This window comes from Ciconia boyciana, chromosome 15 (assembly GCF_034638445.1).
Source record: "Ciconia boyciana chromosome 15, ASM3463844v1, whole genome shotgun sequence".
NCBI classification, from domain to species: domain Eukaryota; kingdom Metazoa; phylum Chordata; class Aves; order Ciconiiformes; family Ciconiidae; genus Ciconia; species Ciconia boyciana.
Genome location: NC_132948.1, coordinates 7,234,094 through 7,258,800, shown reverse-complemented (window position 1 = coordinate 7,258,800; position 24,707 = coordinate 7,234,094). Strand labels below are relative to the sequence as shown.

At 60.5% G+C, this 24,707-nt stretch overlaps 1 protein-coding gene across 1 annotated transcript in view; it reads left to right on the top strand.

Moving 5' to 3' along the window:
- SEZ6L (seizure related 6 homolog like) overlaps positions 1 to 17,271 on the top strand; it is a 47,730-nt gene extending 30,459 nt beyond the window's left edge. Inside the window, exons 3-17 of the mRNA XM_072880420.1 lie at positions 202 to 335; positions 6,682 to 6,874; positions 7,463 to 7,648; positions 8,093 to 8,258; positions 9,149 to 9,315; positions 10,389 to 10,583; positions 10,675 to 10,813; positions 13,128 to 13,324; positions 14,599 to 14,793; positions 14,918 to 15,109; positions 15,332 to 15,526; positions 16,267 to 16,299; positions 16,450 to 16,564; positions 16,808 to 16,910; positions 17,242 to 17,271. Coding sequence (XP_072736521.1) covers positions 202 to 335; positions 6,682 to 6,874; positions 7,463 to 7,648; positions 8,093 to 8,258; positions 9,149 to 9,315; positions 10,389 to 10,583; positions 10,675 to 10,813; positions 13,128 to 13,324; positions 14,599 to 14,793; positions 14,918 to 15,109; positions 15,332 to 15,526; positions 16,267 to 16,299; positions 16,450 to 16,564; positions 16,808 to 16,910; positions 17,242 to 17,271 — 2,240 coding nt within the window. The remainder of the gene's footprint in view (positions 1 to 201; positions 336 to 6,681; positions 6,875 to 7,462; positions 7,649 to 8,092; positions 8,259 to 9,148; positions 9,316 to 10,388; positions 10,584 to 10,674; positions 10,814 to 13,127; positions 13,325 to 14,598; positions 14,794 to 14,917; positions 15,110 to 15,331; positions 15,527 to 16,266; positions 16,300 to 16,449; positions 16,565 to 16,807; positions 16,911 to 17,241) is intronic.
- The last annotated feature ends 7,436 nt before the right edge of the window (positions 17,272 to 24,707 follow it).

The following is a 24,707-nucleotide window of genomic DNA, read 5'->3' as shown; positions in this document are numbered from 1 at the left end:
GGGGAACAGCTCTGTGTGCAGTGCCAGCAGCACCGCCTGGGTTGGTGGGGCTGCCTAAAACTTTCTGCACTTCAGCGGGGTCGGCCGCTGGAGCAGGGACCTGGGTGCTGGGGTTTGGGGCAGCAGGAGCACCCGGGCGCGGGAGGGAGCTGCCGGGTGAGCTGTTCCCCTGGGGCAATTGCTGACACGCATTCCCCCCAGTCCTCTGCAGCATGAGCTTCCATGACCCCGAGGGCTACATCGACTCCACGGACTACCCCCCCCTGCCCCTGCACAGCTACCTGGAGTGCACCTACAACGTCACCGTCTACACGGGCTACGGTGTCGAGCTCCAGGTGAGAAGCGTGTCGGTGGGGGGATCACCATAGCCCAGCCCCACTTTCCTTGCCAGCAAAGGATGCAAAGCACCCATGGCCTTGGGCATGGCTGCCCTGGGCACCTGCACTTGCTAAAAAAAAACCCTTCCCAGGGAAAAAACTAGATTTTTCTTAGGCCGTGTAATAAATGAACTGTACGAGGGAACTGGTACATCCTGAATGTCAGCAATGATCAAAGCATTAAAATGCCATGCAATCAATTTAACAACAAGACACTGTCAGGCAATTTGCAAAAAAAGGCACTCAGCCTTCATGGGAAGGGGCGAAGCGGCAGCACTGTCTTCAGCGTGGCCACCAGCCCTCTGCCCTTGCTGCCCTGCCTGCTGGGAGGTGTGCGGGCAGCCCCGAGGTGTGCGGGCAGCCCCAAGGCATGTGGGTGGGCAAGCACAAGTCCCGTCTCCAGCTAGTGCTTGCTTTGGAGGGGTTTTGACCTACACCGAAGCAGGGCCATGTCCCTGACAATTGCATGGTAAAACCCACACGGACAGGCAGGCGTTTTGCAGCAAACCCCAGCAGCAGCAAATATGCATGCCACGGCAGAGAGCCAGGGCTGAGTTTCTGTAGGAAGGTCTATAAATGCTGTGAGCTGGCACACACGGGAGCGTGGAGCAGCGGGCACGGCCGGTGCAGGTGCAGCACGCCGTGTGCCAGGGCTGCCACCGTGCCGGCGCTGTGCAAACCCATCAGAGTGGGGGAGTCTGGCCCAGACAGACATGCTTGGTCAGCTCTCCTGGAAACGCCCTGTCCTGCAGCCTGGTGAGGCTGGAAGCAGGGCAGGGGCCTTGACACGTTTCAAACACCCTCAGCCTGCGGTCTCCATGCTCTGGCGCGCAATCCTTCCTTGTTCTTGCATTTTCCCCATGTCACCATTTGCATCCAGTTAAAATCCATTAACTTTTAATCTGTGTAATTAAGAATGTGCATTAAAAAGAGTAGTAGTTCCAGTGAGCTTGTTCCTGCCGTCCCTCCGGCAGGCACGAAGGGCTGACCGTGGCGCGACTGCTGCTGGCGAAGCAAGCCCCGGTGGGGAGGTTGCCCTGGGAGCCGGCAGAGCCGGGCAGCAGCGGCAGCAGCGCAGCGGCGAGCACGGGATTGCATGTGTGTCTCAGACACTTTTCCATGGCAGTAACTCTGTCTCCCCAAATCTGCAGGGTGCTAAAGACAGGCTGCTCTGCTGTAAATTCGCCTCCATCCATAATCCATCAGGTGACACCGTTCCTGACCTCACTGCATTGTAAACTGAGGTTTTAATGGAGCATAAAATTAGCCTCTCCACCCCCCGAGCTTTGCATTTCGCTTTGCTGATGCTTCCAAGCTTTTCAGACAAATTAAATCACAACAGCGGGTCCGCGCTGGCTGAGCATGGCCTCATCTGTAGCTGGCTGAGCAGGCACCATGCAGCCCGTCCAGCAACAGCCCCTGGGGTGCCGGAGATGCCCACGGGCAAGCAGCCAGGCAGGGCTGAGCCGCCCCGGCTGGATGGGCACCGGTGGGAGCTGGAGGAGGATGGGCCCTGGGGCTGCAGGCAGCGGTGCTGAGTGCCCTGGAGCTGCTGCCTGCAGCGGAGTGCAGCAAAGGCCTGCCCGTGCCCTGCCCCGGGGTGGGCAGCAGCTCAGCACAGGTTAGGGAGGAGGGAAGGGGGCTGCCAGTCCCTGCCCTGCCACCCCAGCCGCTGCAGGGCCCCTCTGCAGGTGCCCATAGACGAGGACCTATGTGGTTCAGCGTGGCAGCACCCGCAGCAAGCTCTGCAGAAGGCTTTTTAACCATTTAGACAGCAGCGGCGACATGATTTATGTGCCAAGGAAGCTAGAAATAGCATTCATGGCAAGCAAGACAACAGATTTATCCCCTCTCTTTAGTTCGCGCAGGGGATGTCACACACGATACATGCTGATGAGCCCATGGAGGAGACAGACAGCGCGGTGCAGAAACGTTGCCCGTGTTTGCACAGAAACCTGATTTTAAAATCACAAGTCCACCCTGGACATCATCCCTGACCAGCGGGGCTGGTGCAGAAAGCTGTGGTCCCGCACCTGGGATGTTTCCTCACCGTCATGAACAGGCTTTGCCATAAAGACCCATGCCTGGCTGCTCCCAACAAGCCTGCAAGATTGGCACGACAGGCTAGCACCCAAGGGAGCTGAACCTGGAGGCGTCCCTGCACAAGCCGTTGCTGGCAGGGAGGGTGCAGCTGGCTGACGTCCCAGCCCCCCGCAGCATCCCAGCCCTTTGCCCCGGGGCTGGGGAAATGGGCACAGCACAGCAGAAGGGCCAGTAATTGCGGGGCTTGGGTTATCCTTGCCATCTCCCAGGTGCCAGGACCCATGGCAATGCACAGGGAGAATGCAGGGCCCCGGGGACCACCCCAGCACCGTGCCTCAGTTTCCCTACCTGTAAACCAATACCAATGGCCTCGTTCTGTGCATCTCTGCAGCTTGCACTTTGGGGAGTAATTAGCACAGGCATGCTGGAAGGTGGCAGTCCTAATTCTGTATTATTTCCTACCAGAAGGGCTAGGACTGGAGGTGGCAGGAGGAGGACTGGTGACCGCAGGGGTGGCAGCAGCTCTCAGGTTGGGAAGCGAAGTAAGGGACACGCTAGCTGGAGCAGCTGAGGGACGGCAGTGCTCATCCCCAGTGTGCCAGCCTGGCTGGGGGCAATGCCCACGCCAGAGCCAGGAGGGACGGCCATTACCTCCCTGCTGCTCCCCCTTGTTTTGCCTGGTGCTGCCAGACTCTCTTCCATTGTTTTGTAATTATTTCACATGTAAAAGCACTGCGAGCTTCAGTGACTCCGAGGCTAATTACATCAGGCAGGTGCTGGAGTAACGCAGTGCAACTTCCTCAGCTGCCTCGCCATGATGTGGATAATTGGTTAACATCTAAGTGATCTGGATTTAATTCACAGCTTCTGTAATGGAGATGGGCAGGGGAGACCTTGCTGGGTGAGGAGGAGTGTGGCTGAGCTCTCCTGCCAGGATGGTGTGATGCAGAAGTGACTGATGGGGGATTCCTTTTTTCACGTGGGTTTGCTGGGGCTGAGCTCTGGAGGCCAGACCTGCTCAGGGGTGCTGGTTTGGGAGAAGCCAGGCTGGGCTGGGGAGCGGAGCTGTGCAGGTGCTGCGTTGTTCTGTGGTGGGGTGGCCTGGGGAGCTGGGGTGGGTGGGCTCTGCATGGAGCCTGGGCTGGTGTATTCCCCGGTCACGACTGGTGCATGGTCTCAGCAGGTCCTGCTGGAGGCTGGACATGAGGAAGCATGTCCTGGAGCATGTGGGAGAAGGTCTCCCCAGGATTCAGCATGCAGCATGGGGAGGGCAGACCCCTGAAGGTGAAGTGCAGAGTTTTACCTCTGCTGATCTTGTTAAAGGCATCTGCAGGGGAAAAGAGAAGCCGTTGGGGCAGGAAGGTGCTGACCCTGCATGGGGAGGGTCACCTCTCAATGCAGGGACCATGGGAGAGCCCGGTGGTGGCAGGAATGGCTGTGGTATTGCAGCCCTGCCCCAAAACAGAGATGGGGAGTGCAGAGCCCTGGGGCTGTTCCTGTGGGCACTTGGAGTCGTTTAGGAGGCCACGAGGACCCTCTGCTTCCTTCTCTTGCACCCTTTAGGGTCAGATCCTTGCTCACTGTGGGGGAATCCTCCCTTCAGTGAGGAGTGGGCACAAAGCCTGGACATCAGATGTGGTGTCAGGAAGGGCTGCCAGCAAACCTGCCTGGTGCTGCGGGCTGCCCAGCGCCGTGTGAGAGCTCGGGGTCCCTGCTCTGCTCCCTGCCGGCAGCCCCCACGGTCCTTGCAGCATCCGAGATCTGTGCCTCAGCCTGCCTGCCCCTGTGCCAGCCGAGTCATGCCTGGGAGCCACGGAGCAGCCAGCTCTCCGAGTGCTTAGTTAAATTATATTTATTTTTAAAATTCTTGAATCGTCTTGGCAGGAAATAGAATTTCCCTAAAGAGATTTTTCTAGTGGGTGAGCAAGGCTGGCAGTCTGAATCAAGGATCCCTCCCGTCTTCCCAACAGACTCTTTAGGAGCTGACATTGGGTGCAGTCTTTGATTAAAGTAAGAACTTGTCCTCCCCAGCCCCTGGCAGGAACTCGCACATATGGTCCCTCTTGCAGCGGCTGACAGTCCCTGGCGCGAGGCCACTGCATCCGTCTGTACCCGCCGGTTACTCCAGAGCGGACGGGGTCCTCTGAGGATGCCTGCCTACCTGGCGCAGCACGGGGAACTGCGGGTCCTTTGCAATGGCATCCCTGCGCCGGGCTCCTCTGAGCCTGGGTTTACAGGAGGGGGAGGCTGACAGCAGCGCCCAGCAGTGCCCCCGCCCCACGGCACCCTGTGAAGGGCTGGGGAGATGCTGCAGCGTTCATCAGCTCCCTCTCTTCTGCAGAGCTCTGCCTGCTCCAGCTGCTCCCCTGGAACCCCTTCCCAGCGGCAGAGCTGGGGAGGGACAGCAGAGCAGCCCGGCGGCAATCAGCTGCTCGGATGGCACTCCTGAACACTTCTCTTCCTAATTTGCCGGAGTGATTCGGTGCTAGATAGCGTGTTTGATGCTAGTCATCACTGGAGGAAGCTACCTGGGGAGCAGGTTTGTCTTTGAGTGATTTCAGAACAAAATGTGTTAAAAACACCCTGGAAATATCTTTGCGGTGATTCAGACCCGGCTCGGGAAGCAAAACTCTGCCCCAGTGCGAGCTGGGGGGAAGTCATTAGCATTGTACATAGCCCACTTAGCATTCCTGGATCCTGAGCTCCAAATAATTCATCCCCAATAACATTTAATTCATTCCATTTATTAATAATTAGATCTGAGCTGACCCACCACATGCAATGTATGTGTATGCTGTGCTGGGGAGGCATGTTTTCAGGACAAAACCTGGAGAAGAAGAAACAACCCTGGGCAGGTTGGGGCCTAGGGCACACTCTTGCCCCGTGATTCTGACGTGCTGCGTGACACCCATGAGGACCAAGGACTGCTTTTCCCTGCAGTGAGGACCAGAGACTCTGCCATGACCCAGCACCCTGCTGCAAAACAAGGCAAAATCAGCTCCTTCTGGGTTAGAAGCATGGGCTGGGGTGAACCCTGGCACGCTCTGACCCAGCCTGGGGGCTGCTCAGCCCAGACCCGCAGTGAGGACCGGGCTTTTCCAGGCACCGTTCAGGGCTTAGAGACCTTTGGGGCAGGCAGGGAGTTGCCCGATGGGGTTGGGGTCATTTCTCTCGAGGAAATCTCGCTTCTTCCAGCAGAAGGTCAGAGGATGCCAAGCACTGCAGGTGGCTCAGTGCGGCTCACCCCTGCAGTACCAGCGGCCCCCGGAGCCGGGCACATTCCCACCTTGTGTGCTGGGTGGGGGAGACGGGCACGGTTGTGACAACAGCAACAAATCCTAGTCACAACATCGTCGGGAGCACTCGCAATTACGGGCTAAGGCTGTGGTGTGTGCTAAATATAGAGCACTGGTCCTCGCACACTTAAGGAAACAAGTGATCTGATGAGCATCTTTCTGCTGAAATGTGAGCCCATTTATTAAGCTAAATGGACGTGAAATGCAAATGTGAGGTTACTTTTCAGCTATTTCCAAATAATAATTAAAGCCTTTTGGGACTGCTCATTAGACACATTTGCAGTGTGACTCCCCAGTGTGGATGAGGGTCCCTGGGGAGGACGCCTGGTGCACAGGGTGGATGGAGAGCACCGAGCCCTACAAAAGTACCCTGGTTTGGTTGCAGACCTGTGCCAAACAGCCCAGCCCCAGCTGAAACTGGTGAGCCTTGGCCATGGCTGTGCTCTGTGCCATGGTGCCCCGAGATGCAGGTCTGCTCCCAGGGCTGATGCAGGTGGAGTTGGGCCTCCACCACTCCCCTGACCAGCAACTCGTGGGAGCCCTCCATCTTCCTCCCGCCTAACCCTCACTGCCTCTACCCGCCTGCCTAAATCCCCAGTTTCAGCAGGGAACTAGACGTGGGTCAACTTGTGCTGCACAGGAGTGTCCAGCTTTGAAACGCGTCTCAAGTGAGCGGCTCTAGCTGCCTGTGCCTGCTGCCCCAGGGGAGGGAGAAGGGGTCAGTGGTCATGGGGGTCCCTTGGGCTCACGCAGGGCATAGTCTGCTCCATCGCAGCTGAACAAGCAGGTCCTGTCCCCAGTGAGCTGCCAGGGCTCAGAGCAGTGCAGAGGGAAGGCTGCGGCCATGCAATGCTCTGCGGCTGCGGGCGCCGTGTGTTTGGGGCTGGGATGCGACCGCTCGCCCAGCACCCCACCGGGACCGCTGCCTTCACCCCCACAGCTCATGTGTCTCTGCTCCCACCCAGGTGAAGAGCGTGAATCTGTCTGATGGGGAGGTGCTCTCCATCCGCGGGGTGGACGGCGATGCCCTGGTGGTCCTGGCCAACCAGACCCTGCTGGTGGAGGGCCAGGTGATCCGCAGCCCCACCAACACCATCTCCGTCTACTTCCGTACCTTCCAGGATGAGGTGGTGGGGACCTTCCAGCTCCACTACCAGGGTGGGTGCCTCCCCGACGTGGCTGCGCGAGGAGGGGTGGGATGGGGTGTCAGTCCCACGGGGCTCGGCCCCACCGGGCTGCAGGGGTTGAAGGATGCTGGGCTCTGCCCTCGCAGACCAGCCGGGCTCCTGTTTCACTGTGTGCCTGTGCTCAGAGCATCAGCTGGGGCGGGGGCAAGCAGCAGCTCGTGTCGTGCCCTGGGCAGAGGATTCAATTTGCACCGATGTCCCGGACCCCAGCGCTGGCTGTGCTCCTCACACCCACCTTGCCCCGTTTCTGTCCCTGTGCAGCAGCTCTTCCTGCACAGACTCAGACTGCGAGTCTATTTTTTTCCTTGAAAAGCTATAAAAAATAGATGAGTTCAAGAAAATTCTTTTTAAAATAGAAACTGGGTCTGGGCAAAAGCAGTAACAGGTGGAGAAGCAGCAGCGTGGTGGTTTGTCAGTGCTCTGCAGCTGGCACCCGGCAGCAAGCTCTGTCCGTGGCACCGTGGGCACTTCCAGCATGTCCCCAGCTCTCCCCCCGGCAACTGCGGGGTGGCTCGGAGCAGACAAGCCCTAAGCTCCAAAATGTGTGTGCTTGTTCCAGTGTTTATGCTGAGCTGCAACTTTCCACGGAGACCTGACTTCGGAGACGTCACTGTAATGGATTTGCACTCGGGTGGAATTGCTCATTTTCACTGTCACCTGGGCTACGAGCTGCAGGGTCCCAGGGTGCTTACGTGCATCAACGCATCAAGGCCGCACTGGAGCAGCCCAGAGCCAATCTGCTCAGGTATGCTCCATGTTAGTTAGCCTCAGTGCTAAGAAAAACTGGGGAAAAAAAGTTAGAGTTGCTTTCTTTGTGCCGCGAGTTGAGTGCAGTCCTGGGAGAGAGTGAAAGCAATGCCCAGCTCTGCGCACAGTGCAGCCCGAGGTACTGCGGGTTTTCACATCAGTGGCAGCAGAATCTGCCTCCTAATTAGGCAGGTAAGGGAAAGGAAAATTACAGATTTTATGTGTATGTGTGAGCGTATATGTGTGTTCATAAAACAAAGCAAAGCCAAGCCAGGCAAGAGGTTCATGCTTTAAAGACTGCTGAGAAGAGCTGAGCAGGCGTCAGCGGAGGGGTCCATCCCCTTTGCTGTGCAGAAGCCCCGGGTGCAAATGCCTGCCCATACCCCTTGCCTTGCCCTGTCTCCTTGCCTGTCTCAGCGGGGCTGTGCTCTTGTGTCGGCAGCACCCTGCGGCGGGACGGTCCACAATGCCACCATCGGCCGCGTCCTCTCGCCCAGCTACACAGGGAACCAGTCGAGCAGCATGTACTGCGTGTGGGCGATCGGGGCTCCCCCGGGCCAGAAGCTGCACCTGCACTTTGAGAAGCTCCTGCTGACCGAGAAGGACAGGTGAGGCTCTGGGAGCTGCCCGGGTGCTGCTGACCGGCGGCAAGGCCTGGGCTGAGCTCGTTTCCCTGCACCCCTGGGACTGTGGAGAGCTTTGCTCTGCCCAGGGTGAGGAGCGGGGAGCTTTGCTGGGCACTAAGTATACCAAGGCTTGGAAGCTCCGAGCTGGTCTCAGCCCCTCCACCTCACACCTCCTGCCCTCCTGGTGCCTGGGCTGTGGCTGTCCCGGGAGGCAGCACCGACCCAAGCTCCGGGCGCAGCACGGAGGAGGCTGCCAGCCAGAGGATGGTGGGGACCAGGGCAGAGAAGGGTCCTGGTGCAGAACAGGAGGTTCCTAATTGAGGTGTTCAAGTGCTCAGGAGGCAAGACAGGTCTTGGAGCAAAAAGAGCTGCAAGAAGCAGGCGCAGAGCACCAGCCCCTGCTATCCCGAGGCCCTGCCAGGGGATCTTGCCAGTCTCCTGATCCCACTAGCTGCGGGGTGATGCCGTGTGCTGTGTCACACCCGTCCTCTCCTCTCCCTGAATACCCAGCGCCCAGCAATGCTCATCACCACAGCACAAGAAGCTGCAAGTGCCACGCTATCAGCATCCGTAACACAAAGCACACGCTTGTGGTGCTGATGCTTGTGTTTAAACAGCATTAACATTCAGCCTGGTAACAGGCAGTAAAGCAGGTTTATGGCTTGTAGTAAAAATCAAAGAATAAAGCCTCTGTTTATGACACAGTAAAAGAGATTTATCTGGTTGGTGAATTTTTGTTTGCACAATTTCTTTAAAATGCCATATTCCGGGAGCACTGGAGAGCGGGTGCTGGTGAGGAGGGGGGCTGGGCGATGCTCCGAGAGGGTGCGGGGACACTTCTCCCATGTAATGTGCCTTGTCCTCCCATGCAGGATGGTAGTGTATAGTGGGGAGACGAACCAGTCCGCCGTCCTCTACGACTCTCTGCGTGCCGACAGCGTGCCCTTCGAAGGGGTGATCAGCGATGGCTCCTCCATCAGGATCGACTTCCTCGCGGAGGAGCCTGCAGCCGCCACGGCTTTCAACATACGCTTCGAAGGTGATGTGCTCTCATTTCAGTACCCCTGAGAGCAGCAGGCTGGCCTCAGCCAACACTGCCGGGCCTCAGGACATTTGGGCAATTAACAGAGATACTGCCGTAGAACGGGTCTCAGCTGCCCCAGGCACTGGCAGCCCCGGTGCTCCGCTGTGCCACTGTCCCCACATTGCTGTTGGCATGCAGGGCAACCTGAACCTCACCTGGTGCTGGAGCAGCTTTGGGGAATACATTTGCCTCGCAAGATATAGGAAAAGAAATCATGAAATCACATTTACTCCAACAGAAATGTTCTCTAGTCAGCTGAGTGTCCCTGGGATACGACTCCTGTGCCTGCTGCGGGGCAGCCCGGGGGCAGTGGGTGCCGTGTCCGGGATGGGGCTTCTCCAAACCTGGGCTGAAAAGGCCATTGGTGCTGTGGGAATCACACAGCCTGCGGTGACTTTGTCACCACCAAAGGCCCAGTCTGTCCCCTTCCCTCAGTCCCCGTAGCGTGGCACTGCTGGGTACCGAGTCCACACTAGCCGCAGGGGCGGGGGCTGTCCTGGCTCCTGCCCTCGCTGCAGTGCTTGCTCACCAGGCTGCCTTCCTCTGGACCCACCAGCGGCTCCTTCGGGGACGAGGCGCTGAGCAAGGCCTGGGCAGCTCACACAGATTTGCTCCGCTTGTCATTTAAGCGCATCCTGCTGCTGGGATCAGTCCCGCGGGAGCCCCATGCCTCTGAGCAAGCTCAATAATGCACAGTAATCCCAGGGGAGATTGCTCAGCAAATACAGCAACTGGCAACACAGCGAGTGTGTTACTGATGCTGATACACAATGGAAGTCGGGTTTGGTTAACCCTGCATGGCTTAGGACAGATAAACTGTTGTTAATCCTAATTGCCTGTAAAATATGCCATGGAAGAGGCCATCCGTGCACTGCAGGGATGGAGGGATGGGTTTCTAGCTGGGGGCGACGGCAGAGCCCAGGGCTCATCTAGCAAACCGCCAGAGCTGAGGGTGGAGGAGCAGGGGAAGGCAGTGCTCCCCCCGACAGCCCCGTGCCCCTGTGGCTAACAGGGGGTTTCTCTTCCAGCCTTCGAGCGGGGCCACTGCTACGAGCCCTACATCCAGAACGGGAACTTCACCACCTCCGACCCCACCTACAACCTGGGCACCACTGTGGAGTTCACATGTGACCCCGGGCACTCCCTGGAGCAGGGTCCCGCTGTCATTGAGTGCGTCAACATGCGGGACCCATACTGGAACGACACGGAGCCGCTGTGTCGAGGTCAGTCCCCGCGCCACGGGGCGATGCTGGGCAGCGGGTGCAAACACCCCTGGGACCCAGGCTGAGCCCTGCCTGCCTCTTGCTCCCGCAGCCATGTGTGGGGGGGAGCTGACTGCCGTGGCCGGAGTGATCCTGTCCCCCAACTGGCCGGAGCCCTACGCAGAGGGGGAGGACTGCATCTGGAGGGTCCACGTTGGAGAGGAGAAGCGGCTCTTCCTGGACATCCAGCTGTGAGTAGCCCAGGACGTTGGTGCGTGTCTCTGCCCTGCCAGTGCTCAGCCCCCTTCACTGCAGTATCCCTGCTCCCCCCACCCCAGGGACCTGTGCCATTTCCCTGTTCTCCCTGTCAGAGCTTTCCTAATCCCCTGTGATGTACTCAGCACCCAGGGGGAGGTCCAGGGCAGTACCAGTGCTGCTCCCTGAGTTCAAAGCACGGATACACCATCCATTGCAGTAGTTAATTGCTCCCAAGACAGCTTCTGAACTCTGGAGCAAAGCTGCAGGGAGTGGTGCCACAGCAGCACGAGGCCACGTGCAGTTCAGAGTAACATGCAGCACTGTTACGAGCTGGTTTATACGGGGCTAGGAAAGCCTAGGGACATCCATGAGCTGGAAACCTCAGCTCAGTCTTTGGGCTGATTGTGACAGAGGGAGGGCGAGAGGCAGGGGGAGGCTCTGCCCAGCCCTCCCTCCTGTGCCCTGCCTTCTTTCTCTTGTGGGACCAACATGTCTTCACAAAATGCATCGGTTCCCCTCCTGACTGCCAGCCCGCTCCTGTGCCATTCAGTGACATGGCTCTAGAAACCTGTGGGGAGCAGAGCAGAGATGCCCAGCAAGCCCCGGCTGCGCCGTCCAGGCACGGGCAGGCATGGCACTGCTCGCTGCACATGCCAGGGGTCAGAGGGGTATGGGATTCGATGCCAGGCTGGGAGCCCTTGGCGTGATAATGCTGCCAATGCAGAGGGAATCTCCTTCGATGCTATTTTGGGTTTTCCAGAGGAGGGCATGTTTCAAGTAGGGGCTTAAAGTCATAAAGATTTTAAAGCTTTCTGTAAAATCACAAGTTGGAGCTCCCAGTGCACCTCTCCCAGCTTTGTGGGTGCTTGGGCTGAGCAGAACTGGAGGCCAAGCGATTTGAAGTCATCAGACATAAATGTCACTGAGAAAATCATGTTTGACAGAGAGCAGAGATTTACTACAAATGTCAGCTTGCCATGGGGATTAGCTGGGCGCCTTCCAAGAACATTCTTAATAAAACGTTTGGGGATCAGCTCAGGAGTCTCCAAACAAGGCTGAATTAGATGGGCCGACGTGCAGGGCAGGGGTCCCACAGTGACCGAGCACGTCCTGGGCCCACAGGTATTGTGCACGCGCAGCCGGTCGGATCCTGCCTGTGTGCAGGAGTCCAGGCTTCGCTGGGAAAGTTACTTCAGCCTCAAACCCGATGGAGACTCCTCCTGCGGGGCTGGGAGCATCCTGGCGCTCTCCCCCATGGGGAAGGGGAGGACGTGGTGTCCCTGCCCCAAGCGCTTGCTGCCCCAGCCCCTCCTGCGCTGCCCAGCAGCAGAGCGCTGGGTGCGGGCTGTGCTCCCCAGCACTGGTGAGCCCTGCGGGCACGCAGGACGAGGCAGGGCAGCGAGCAGGGGAAGGCGATGGCCGTGCCCGTCCTTGGGGTTGATCCGGTCGGTTCACCCACGCTGCCGCTGCCAGCACCGAGCGGGCAGCCAGCGGTGGGGCTGCAGAGGCGAGAGAAACAGCCTGGCAGCAGGGCTGGCAGCCCTTGCTGCGGGGACGGGAGGCGGCGGAGCAACGTTTCCCCCGGGGATGAGCATCCCCCCGCCTGCCCTTTGCTTGGGGAGCGGGGAGAGAGCCCCTTGTCCCCTCCCGCTCAAGGGGCAGCCCCATCCCTGCTGCAAACGGGGCGGATGGAGGCGGCTGCCGGTGCTGGCCCTGGCTCTGGAGCAGGGTTTGCCGCCCGCCCTGCCTGCCCGGCAGGACCCCAGACATCCCCGGCGGAGCAGCGCCGGCTGCCGCGCCATCCGCGGGCCGCCACTGCTCTCTGCTGGCCGCGGGGAGCCGGGCGCTCGGCCGGGCCGGGCCGGGCCGCTCCCGCCGGCCGGGGCCGCTTCCCGAGGAGCGGGAGAGCCCCGTGGGAGGGAGCGGCCTCGGGGCCGCCCCGCCGCCTCCCGAGCGCTGCAGCGAGGGGGGCCGGCGCGGCGGTCCCGGCCCTTTGCAGGCCGCGGGGCAGGGGCCGGCGGGGCTGGAGGGCTCGCTCCCCCCCGAGCCACCCACCGCTCTCTGCGGGGTGAGTTACGGGGTTGCCGTTTGAAAACCAGCGCTGCTGACCCACTCAGGCCAGTCCCGCAGCGCTTGCCCAGCCTGCCTGGGGACGGGGATGGGGACAGCGATGGGGATGGGGACGGGGATGGGCTGTGAAGCAGGTTGCCTGCACTGCACTCACCTCGCTGCCCCTTGAGCCTGACACCTCACGTCCTGCCTGGGCTCCCTGCTCAAGCTGCTCTCTAACCAAGCTCTCCTTTCCAGCCTGAACCTCACCAACAGCGACATCCTCACCATTTATGATGGGGACGAGCTGACCGCCCGCATCCTGGGGCAGTACGTGGGCAGCAGTGGTCCCCAGAAGCTCTACTCCTCCAGCCCTGAGCTCACCATCCAGTTCCACTCAGACCCTGCTGGGCTCATCTTTGGAAAGGGGCAAGGATTCATCATGAACTACATAGGTAGGGAGAGTGGGGTGCTGGGTGCATCCCCTGCCCTGCCACTGCAGTGCAGGTGGGGACCGTGACCCGCAGCCAGACCAGGCTGTCCAGGTGCCAGGTTTGCAAGCAGGGAGAATTGCTGTGACACCAGCACCCCACATCCCACCGAGCTCCTGCAGAAACCCCCAGCCCCACTGCAGGTCTCTGGGTCAGTCAGTTCTGGGGTGTCCCCCTATGTCTCCCCTCTTCCAGGCTGGCAAGAAGGCAGCAGCATTTTTGGTCCCTGTTAACCCCAGTCTGGCCCAGTGCACCTGCGGAGCAGAACAGGGAGATAAATGGCTGGAAAGAGGGGTGCGGAATCCCCCTCCACACACACTCTGCCACGCATGAAGCTGATGGCACTGAGGCATTGCAGCGAGGTGTCCTCCTAGGAGAGGTCACTGAAGCCAGTCCCCGGCTGGGCTCCTGAGACGGATGTTCCCAGCTCACAGCTCCTTGCTCCGGAGAGGCTTAGACTACATCTGGTGACGTCTGCTCGCATCGTCCTTTGGTGCTGCCACGTCTGCCAGACCAGGGTGGCTGCTGCCCAAGGAAGGGACAAGGACTGGGAAGGGCACTCTTTCCCCACAGCTGCCTGTGGTCTTGCTCCCTGCCTCTTCTCCCGCCTGTCTTCCCCTGGCCAACTTCTTCCAAGCATGTTTTCTTTCCACTGCTGACAGCCCTAGTTATGACGAACAGAGAGCAAGCTGCAATGCAGATCACCTGCGAGGCTGCAGGTCCCTGCCTCAGTGCACTGCAGCTCATGCAGCTGGGCTCAAGTGTGGACACAGCGCTCGGCGGGCACGGGGCTGGGGAGAGCAGGGCAGAAACCCCTCACCGGAGCAAACCAGCCGTGCTGTGACCACAGCATCTACACCGTTCCTCCCATGCGCCTGCAGCCAGAGCTGAGCCTGGTGTTCCCAGGTTTCTTTTTTTGTCCTGACCCCAGCAAAGACACTGCCCTGTTTTCATCAGCACAGCCCTCCACCTGCTGTTAGGGTCAGGGCTGGGAGGCTTCAAAGAGCCCCTGTTATCCGCTGCTGCCTGGCTGCCCCTTTCCTCTGCCCAGAGGATGCCATGCGCAGACCGGGCTGCTGGCTGTGGCCGTGCCATTTGCAGTGCCTGGGGCTGGGGAGCTCTCGGGGAGGGACAGGCACACGGCAAAGAGCTGTGTGTCCACATGCAGTGGCTCCAAGGAGGGCTGTGCCGCGGGGTCCCGCTCGGCGGGTGATGGCCAGCATCTCTCTTGGCTGCAGAGGTGTCCCGCAACGACTCCTGCTCCGACCTGCCCGAGATCCAGAACGGCTGGAAGACCACATCGCACACGGAGCTGGTGAGAGGGGCCAAGATCACCTACCAGTGCGACCCGGGCTACGACATCGTGGGGAGCGACACCCTCACCTGCCAGTGGGACCTCAGCTGGAGCAGCGATCCCCCCTTCTGCGAAAAGAGTAAGTGCCTGGAGCAATGTGCTGCCCTCCCCGTCACATTCCCGTGACCCACGCTGCTTTGTAATGGCTGCTGGTCTCCGGTGCCGTGCCGGGGCTCCGCACTCAGGCAGCCTCTCTTCCCCAGTTATGTACTGCACAGACCCAGGGGAGGTGGAGCACTCCACCCGCCTCATCTCCGACCCGGTGCTGCTGGTGGGGACCACCATTCAGTACACTTGCAACCCCGGCTTCGTGCTGGAGGGCAGCTCGCTGCTGACCTGCTACAGCCGCGAGACAGGGACGCCCATCTGGACCTCGCGGCTCCCACATTGCGTCTGTAAGTCCGGGCAGTTTCTCCTGCTCTCCCACAGCTCACCTCCTCTGCTTGGGAGGTCCCGGGAAGTCCTTTCCTGTGGCCAAGACCTTCCCCAGCCACGTGGGGTGGTGCAGAGCTTTGAGCTACCTGAAAGTGGGATGGGGTGAGGTCTTGGGTGCTTCCCCACTGCCTCCCTCGGCAGCCCAAGCCCTGGGGCTCACCCTGGGATGTGTTCCCTTTCAGCCGAGGAGTCGCTGGCCTGCGATAATCCAGGACTGCCAGAAAACGGCTACCAAATACTTTATAAGCGCCTCTACTTGCCAGGAGAGTCCCTGACCTTCATGTGCTATGAGGGCTTTGAACTCATGGGGGAGGTTACCATCAAATGCATCCTGGGCCAGCCGTCCCACTGGAGTGGACCCCTGCCCATCTGCAAAGGTAACGGCGGGGCGCAGCTGGGGGGGGGTGGGGACAGCCAAGGCCTCTGTCCCCAACCTGGCACAGCCCGGGAACCTTCGTCTGGCTGCAAACCCCCAGCGGTTCTCTAGCTGGGAGCTAAACTCATCTGAGACCTGGGTGCTTTTCTGGATTTGTGCTGAGCAAGCTCTGCTGCGCCGGAGAGGGGGAACAAACCCTCTGGCCACCGTGCTGGTGGTGTGGGGCATGCGGGGCGGGCCTGGCCGCTCGCTTGCTTTTCTTGCTTTATTGCTTCCTGCAGCGGTTTGCCCAGGCTCAGCAGGGATGCTCTCTTGGGCACCCACTGAGATGGGAGAGCCTCAGGAAACCCTCCAGGCGCTGGTCTAAATAAGGTCTGGGTTTAGTGCACTTTCTGGACACAGGAGGACCCTCCCGTTGCCACTAAGCTGCAGGGATGAATTGTTCTTAATTACTACTTAATGAGAATAAGTGGAGACCTTGTCTCTTGGGCAGTGGGGCTCTCTGAAGGGTACCACCATCCCCGGCAAAGCCGTCCTGCCAGTGTCTCGCTTGGCCAGCCTGCTCAGTCCCGTGCAGGTGCTTACAGAGACTGAGAACTTACTAAAAACTGAAAGTTTGCAGCATGGCTTGGGACCAAATGGGGCAGGGAGAGCCCAGGCATGGGCTCCCCACACAGCCAACAGTTGCCAGCACCCAGTCAAACGCAGTTACGTATCAGTAACTCTCCATTTCTCTTCCAGTGAATCAAGACAGCTTTGAACATGCTCTGGAAGGTGAGTGACATGCATTTGCTGGATGAGCCCTGTGCAGGGCCCTCAGCCAGAGCCTGTGTGGAGCCCGGCAGGAGGGAGGGGAGAAGCAGAGGCAGAGAGGGGATCACAAGGTGCTTGCAAATGCCAACATAATAGATCTTGTCCTTTTAGTAGCAGAAGCTGCTGCAGAGACATCGCTCGAGGGGGGAAATATGGCCTTAGCCATATTCATCCCGGTGCTGATCATCTCCTTGCTGCTGGGAGGAGCGTACATCTATCTCACAAGGTGGGGCGTGCAGTCGGGCTGGGGGGCCGGCAGCGTGGCCAGGGCTGGCTCAGCGTCACCGTGCCCTCGCTGGCCACACGCCCCAAGCACGGTCCTGGGGAGCCGAGCACCAAGCTCCCACTCCGGGATCCCTGAGGCGCCGGCGGGGAGCCAGGATGGGGGGGACGTGGGAGGACAGGGCTGGCCATGCTTTGTTCTGGGGTCGTGCCATGCAGCCCAGTGACTCTTGCGTCTCCCCCGCAGGTGTCGGTACTACTCCAGCCTCCGCCTGCCCCTCATGTACTCCCACCCCTACAGCCAGATCACAGTAGAAACGGAGTTCGACAACCCGATTTATGAGACAGGGGTGAGTCCTGCTGCACCCGTTCCTCCCTGGGGACCGTCCTGATGGGGAAGCACGGGTTTTGCCAGGCATGCAGCAAGAGGACGAGTCCAGCCATCCTGATGCAGGAGCGCTGAGGAATGGGGCGGGAGGCTCCATCCCTGTCGGTCGCTCCCGAGGGGCTGGGTGGGCTCCAGCAGGCGGGAGGAGGCAGAGGGGGTTGCGGGGTCCCGGCAGGGAGGGCACCGCTTCCCAGGGAGCAAATGACACCCGGGGCCTCTTTTGCTGCCTGGGAATGGGGAGATTATCCTGAAATGCAGCTGCTGCCCTCAACTGGCTTTTTTCTTCTTTTCAGGAAACAAGAGAATACGAAGTTTCGATATAAGGACAGCGGTAAGAGAGTCTCCGGCTGCAAACTTAATGTGCTCTCATAGAACTTCCTCAGTAACTAATCCAGAGACCACGTGGAGTTTGGTTGGACCCCTGGACCTGCTGTTGTCTTTCCTTTTGCCTCTTTATTGAAGATTTTACTGTTTTCTTCACTGTATTTATTCTATTTAAACTGCGATAGGTGTGCTGCAGAGCGCCTGGCACAGGCAGCAGCGGGAGCCAGGGCAGAGCCGGGCCCTGGCAAGGCCAGGGCGGGGTGGGGGCACCCGCTGTCCCCCCCGCACAGCGGCGTGTCCCCCGGCACTGCCCACACCCACGCAGGGGGATTTTTGCGGTTCTGATGTTGTTAAAAATTAAAAGTGTCTCCATTGCAAGAGCCTGCAGTTGATTGCTGGGAGCTGAGGTAGGCGCAGGGTTTGCCGCAGGGTCCTGCCGGCACTGCCAGCCCTCCCTGTCCCACAGCTCCTGGCTCCCCTCGCCCTGAGCGGGAGCTGCAGCCGGGGGCTCGGGGGCTTGTGTGCCACCGGCGCAGGGACTGTCCTTGCTGCGGGAAAGCTGAGCGCGGCTCAGGAAAGCTGCCGTCCAGCGCGGAGCCCTGCTTGCCGTGCCGGGGAGTAGGGGACGGCCTGGCACACACAAGGTACATGCCGCTTTCTTTTTTCACTTTGCTTTGGATGCTGGAGAGGCAGCGAGCCAGGACTCACAGCTCTATGGAGAAGCATTAACCAGCGACCCCCCAGCAGCCCGCTGCCTGGGAGCCGTGGGAAACCTCCCTGGGCACTGGGAGCAGAGCAGCCAGCACCTCTTTGCTCACAGCAGTTGTTCCTCATTGGTAACACTTACCGTGACCCTTGCCAGGAAAACCCCAGTCCCGCTAACGGGACCCTTGCCCCCCGGTAGCATCTCAGGGTAAGCAGGACAGACTGGGCTCCCTGCCACTGCTCCCACCGAGCTCCCCTTCGCTGCAGGAGGGTCCACTGCCTGCCCCGGTCTGCGGGCAGCCACACCGGCACGGCACCGGGCAGAGATCAGGGCAGCGCAGCCCACGCGGTGCCTCCCGCCCAGACCCCCACGGGTCTGCAGCTCCCACCCAAAGCTCCCAGGGTTGGCACCTTGCTGGGGCTGCCAGCTGGGCAGGAGATGGAGAGGGGCAGGGGATGGAGGTGGGGGTTTATTGGGGAAGGAAAGGCAGACAGGCGGCACGGCCGGGCTCCGGCATGGGAGACCAGCCTGGGAGGAGCAGAACAGGCAGAAATCAGCCCATCAAAGCTGGTCCCACCACAGGTGAAACTCAGTTTGAGCCTCAGCATCCCCCGCACTCCTTCGCTGCCTTCACCCCTGCCAGAGTTGGACACTGGCAGGGCTGCTCCCTGTCCATGGGGACACAGACCCTGAAAAAGGGCCATCTCCTCCCTGGGCCCCCCACGCCGCCGGCCCCCCAGCCAGGCCCTGGGGAAGGCAGCGAAGCTGCCGACGTGTCCTTGGCTGCTGGTGTCTTTCTTTTGTCCTTGTAGAACAGCAATCGTAACCATGGGAGGCTGGTTTAGTTTCAGGATGGTTAGTGCATCTCTGCAGTGTACAGCTGAGACTTAGTTTTTTTCCTTTAAAAATGATGAATGTGTGTTTGTAATTTGTAAAGGTTAAAAAAAAAAAACAGAAAAAAAAGAAAAAATGTGCCAAAAATGTACTAAGCATTTCATTTCCCTTCATACATGTCTGTTTTTATAAGAACAATGTGAAAATTGCTGGGATTAAATATTTTTGAACATGATGAAGTACTTCCGTGGGAAGCTCTAGCGTTCAGTATAACCTCGATACAAATTGTTCTGTATTTTTAAATATCTGAAATAAGTTTGCAGAGACTTGGACTGCAGGTCTGGCCTGCTGCACAGGTGCGGGGGCTGCAGCGGTGCAAACGAGGGTCAGCACTGAGCACGTCGCACACCTCGCTGCAGGACGGATGGTGGCCCCGTGCCTCTGGCTCAGCTCTGAGCGCAGTTTCCAGGGGCCAGATCCTGCCCTGCTGCAGCCCCACGGTGTCCCCCTGCTCCTGTGGGATGGAGCTGGCCAAGCCCTGCTGGGACGTGGGGTGAGCTGGCACGGCCCCGCGGACATCTCTCCTCCATGGGATGCTCTACAGGAGCCAGTGCCGGTTTCTCCCGCACCCTCCCAAACCCAGCCTCACCCCTTCCCCGAGCATCGCCTGTGCCAGCCCAGCCGCAGCGATGCCTTGCGGGGTGGGTGGGGGTCTGGGTCCTGCCCCGAGGCACTGGGACCCCGCTGGAGACCTGTGGCCGTGTCATGGAGGATGTGCAGAAGGTTTGGGGGAGCCCCACTAGCACAGTCCCACAGGGCAGGGGGCCTTTGGGGACCCATCCTGCCCGTGCCCTGCTCGCCCTGCAGCGCGGGCTGCCCGATGACCCATGGCCATCACCCAACAGCTCCCAAGGGACACGTGCCAGCTGGGCAGGGCAGCTCCCCAAAACCACAGGGAGAACATGGGGGCGGCCCTGCCTCACCTGCCCCCCATATGGCTCCGCACTGGCTGCATCCTGCACTGCTGCAATGCGCAGCAGACAAGCACGGCTCGGCTTGGGGAAGACCTCAAGGTTGGTTGGGAAAAATCCCCTCACTGCTCCCTGGGAGCCTCTCTGGGCTGAGCTGCTCCAGCAGGGGCTCATCTCTGCCTCCTGCCCCCCACCCGCAGAAGGTTTCCCCCCGAGCAGCCCTCCGGGAGCCGGCCAGGCCCTGCCACATCCCTGGGGAGCGGGGAGTATAAAAAGCATCAGGAGCGTGCAGGGCATGGTCCTGCCTGGGGGGACCCCTGGGTGCCCTTGGGATGGCCCCGAGCATGGCCCCGCTCCGGGAGCGTGGTGGCGGGATGGCGGGTGTCACCACCCCACCAAGGAGTGGGACCAGGGCAGGCAACGTGCTGCAGGCGCTGGGAAGTCCCAGGGCAAAAATCATTTCCCGATGCCTGCAGAGTGCCAGGTGTCCCTGGCAGTGGCAATGGCTGGTAGGGAGAAACGGGGACGCACAGCCCACCCAGTGCCCTGGGAAATGCCCTTTCCTGGAGCATCCGCCGCCCTGCCAGGAAACCCAGGGTCTCCTGTGCATCCCTGCACCTCCCCACATGAAACAATAAAATAATCCTGCACTCTGAAAATGTGCTTTTAAAAAAGGTTATGATGTGACATAAGATAATAGCTTCGTTTAGCAGCTGTCACGCTAATGCACAGGGGGGCGAAGGAGCCAAGGCTCTGATGTGGAGCATTCCCGGGGGAGGAAGCTTGGGTTATTTTTGGACAGAGATTGCAAGAGAATTAAAATGAAGGGGGAAAAAAAATCTTGATGCTGCCGTTCCTCCTTGGTGACGTAACGCAGGAGCCAATCTCTGGCCTTGCGCTTTGTGCCGCGGATTAAGCTTTGTCTGGGCGCAGCAGCCACAGCCATTACCCGCCTCTCCCCTGCGGCGGGCGTGAGCGGGAGGACTCAGCGTGCTCATCCCCCGACAGTCACGTAGCCAAGGGACCCCCGTGCCCACCCCCCTGAGCTCAGGGATGGAGCAGCAGGGATCCCTCGCCTCCTTTCCAGCCGCATCGTAGGGCAGCGAGGCAGAGCATCCCTGCCCAGCCCCAGGGATGCTCTGCCCCGGCACAGGGGCTCGAGCTCCCCAGCAGGATTTCACACAGCCGGTCACTGGCCACATTCCTGCACCTTCCCCTATCGTGGGGTTATTTCTCAGCAGGAGCCAAAAGCGGTTTGGGGGGAGCCATGCAGAGGATGGAGGGCTGGGGCAGCGGCTGGCCCCCAGACCCCAGCTCCGCTAAGGGCTTTGCTCAGCACCGGGAGGCAGGAACTGGACGCGGGGTGCCCACGGTCACCGGTGTCAGCGCTGACAGAGCCCTGGGGCCAGTGCTGGCATCCTTCAGTGCAGAGCCAGGAAACAGCAGCAGGGTGAAATATGCTTAAAGAGCAAAGAGCGGGGGGCTCAGGGCTGGGCTGGCAGAGGGGGCTGGCAGCCGGCAGCAGAGCAGCACCCGGGGGCAGAAATGCTGAGGGAGGGATGCAGGGCTGAGTGATAAAGCCATGCTCGGAGGATCCTGCACGTTGCCTGGGCACAAGCTGATCTGGCGGGGACTCACGGAACAGGAGCTGGCGCGGTGCGGGTCTCCTTGGCTCGGGGAGCACAGGGAGGGCCCCTCTGGGAGCACTGTCCCAGCCCCAGCCTAAACACTCCAGGAAATCCTGGCCCTGGCAGAACACAAGGCGCAGTTTTGGCTGCAGCTGCGTCCTGGCAGCGGCTCAGGGGAGGACACTGGGTGGTGTCTGCCCCGGGAGTACATCTCAGGAAAAGGGAGAAGGAACCGCTGGAGCCAGGAGACTGCCACACAGACAGGGCTCCTGTCGCTGGCAGAGCCAGGCCAAGCACACCCCAGCGCTGTTCCCAGCCCTTCTGCCGTGGGACGGTTCCTGTGCCTGCTCTTGCTGCCCGCTTGGCCCCTGCCAGACCCTTGCTGTCCCTGCCTCGAGCCCAGTGACCCTTCCTGGTGTGCAGGCGCTGGCAGCGGGGCTGGGCTCACACCTCCGTCCTGCAGCACCCCACGGCTGTAGGCACCAGGCTGCACAGGCAGGGCTGCAGGGTGGGTGCTCGGGGTGCTCCCCGCAGGCTGGGGTTGTGCCTGCAGCGCTCCAGGGGACCCCAGCTGAGCCATCCCAGCCCAGGGACCTGCCCGCCTGACTCACAGGAATGACTTCTCCCCTGAGCTCCCCCGGCTGGGTGAATCACCCAGGCCAAAGGAGAGGAGAGGAGTTGATAGAGCGGAGGAGGGACCTGCGGAGCACAAACCCAAGAGGAGGCTGGCAGCAGGATTAACTCTCGCGGCATCCCTGCCAGCCCCTCGGAAGAGCACAGGGCAGAGGCATCGGGTCCCTGCAGCTTCAGCGTGGGGCAGGCATGGGTGGTGCGGGACGTATTGCAAGAAACCTCTGTGCTGCATGCTGTGGGCTTAGTATTATTGGGGAAATGCACACCAGGGAGGCAGGATGAGACCCTAGTCCTTCAGATCTCCAATTTCCCCCTGCTCTCCCCAGAGCTGTGGGAAAGCTGCACAGCAGACGGGTTGCTGGAGCGGGTGCAGTGTTGAGAAGGGGGTTGCTGCACTGGAGGGTGAAGAGCACCAGGTGACATCCTAAAGGCAGAGGAAAGAGAGGGGCAGCTCGTCCCACAAAGAGATGAGGGGCAGAGCTGAGGAGCAGGGCCTGGAGGGGCCCAACGGGGAGCAGAGAGCAGAAGGCAGACAGAGGGGAGAAAGGATGAGAGAGTCCAGAGCCCAGCACCGAGAGCCAGCAGACTCTGTGACTGCCGACAGAAGGATGCGCTGTCTGCCAAAAGCAGGCAGGAGGTGCGGGCTGAGGCTGAGAGGGGCCTGGGAAAGAGCAGGAAGGAATAAACTCACTCTCCTTTCACCCTGCAACACACCACGCTGCCAGGGCCTTGCAGGAGCAAACTGGGTGGGGGGGAGGCTGGGGGGGGGAACGTGCTCCTGGGAGCATAGGGGAACAGCAGGAGCAGATAGGAGGCAAAAATGTGCTGGGTTAGAAAACAAGGTGCAGCTTAGGTCTGCAGTAGCCAGGGACGAGGTTGCTCCGGTGCAAGCACACACACCTGAGGGGTTGAGCAGAGCAGCCCTTATTTCACTTCTAAAACCAAGCTTGAGCCGTGACAGGGGGAGGATGCGCAGGCTGGCTACCTGCAGCGTGCAGGCACCGGATGGCAAAACCTGCGAAACAAGGCAGGGCTTCCCCCGCGCTGGGAGCGGTGACACGTGTCCCACAGCTCCACATGGCACTCTGCCACAGGGCAGGGCAGCGCTGCCAGGGCTCTGCCTGCACCCAGGCTCTGCCTGCACCCGGGCTCTGCCTGCATTCAGCTCGGCCCAGGAGTTTATCTGGCACTAGGGGAGGGAGGGCTGGACCATTGGGGCTCCTGGGTCCCCTGGATTTGACGGTATTTGCTTAGGTGAATGGGAAATGGGGTGGGGAGGAAAAAAGCAAGCAAGCAGGAAGCAGAAAGGGTCACGACAAACTGTTTCTCCATCAGCACTTAAGAGTGGTTAAGACACTCCAAACTGCCAAAAATTTTACTTCCTCTACAGCCAACCTGCAAAGCTGGTCTTCTCTTTTCTATAGGGCCAAAGCCTGGATGCATGCAAGGCCAGCTTCGAAAGGGAATGTTTTGTCAGCCCCCTTGGGCTGGCTGAACTAGCTGGAGCCAAGTGTGTGTGGGGAGGCTGCACTTGCAGTCTGTCTGCTCCCAGTGCTGAGCTGCTGCTGTTAGACATGGCCGTGGTCTGCTGGGGCTCTGCAGCTCCCGCACCCGCTGCCTACAGGCTCTCAAAGGGAACTCCCAGGAGCTGAAGCTGCCACGGCCTAGGAACCTCAGCCCCGACACAGAGGGAGGGAGCGCCTCAGAGCAGCAGGAATGGGAACAGGAGACGCCAGCAGACAGGTTGTCATTTATCAACTGAGGGACCCTCCTAACTGGAGGGGAAGGAACTGGCTGTGAGTGTGGGGGGGGCTCACACACTTCTGCCACCCCCTGGGAATGCCCACATCCCCGGGGGCTGCCTCCCCAGGCGGCTGCATCCATGGTGCTGCATCCCAGGTGCCCCCAGGCCAGCATCTCCTGCATCCTGGCAGCCAGCACCCCTGGGAACAGCCTCCCCCCACCCCAGGTGCTGCAGCACACCCTCACATCCTTGCTGAGGCATCTCTGGCTGCCTGCATCTCAGGCATTGCCTCTCTGGGTGCTCCTGTCCCCTGTATACCAGACACATGCATCCTCGAGGACCAGCAACCCCTGCAACCTGGGTGCTGCATCCCCAGGTGCCTGTATCCCTGCAGCCAGCACTCCCTCCCTCCCTGGGCACCTGCATCCCTGGAGCCAGCATCCCGCACATCCCAACTGCTGCATCCCTAATAGTCGATGTCCCTGGAGCCTGCATCTGTCTCCTGGGTGCCTGCATCCCTGCGTGCTCCCACCCCTGGGGCCAGCGTCCCCCGCGGCCACCATCCCCTGCATCCTGACTGCTGCAGCCCCCAGTGCCTGTACCCGTGGAGCCAGTAGCCCCTGCATGCCCTCCTGCACCCCCCGGTGCCTCTGCACCCCCCCGCACCCCGGCTGCTGACGCCTGCGTCCCCCCACCCCGGGGTGCCCGCAGCCGGGACGGATGCTCCCTCGGGGACCAGCACCCCCGCCTCCCACCCGCTCCGTCCCCAGGACCCCCACCCGGGTGCCGCAACCCCGCTGCTCCCGCCCGGCTGCGCGGTGCGGGGGCGCGACGCGCCGCCCCGAGGCCGCGGCGAGGGGCGGGCGCGGGGGCGGGGGCCGGCCCGCAGCGGAGGGCGGGCGGGCGGGCGGTGCCTCGC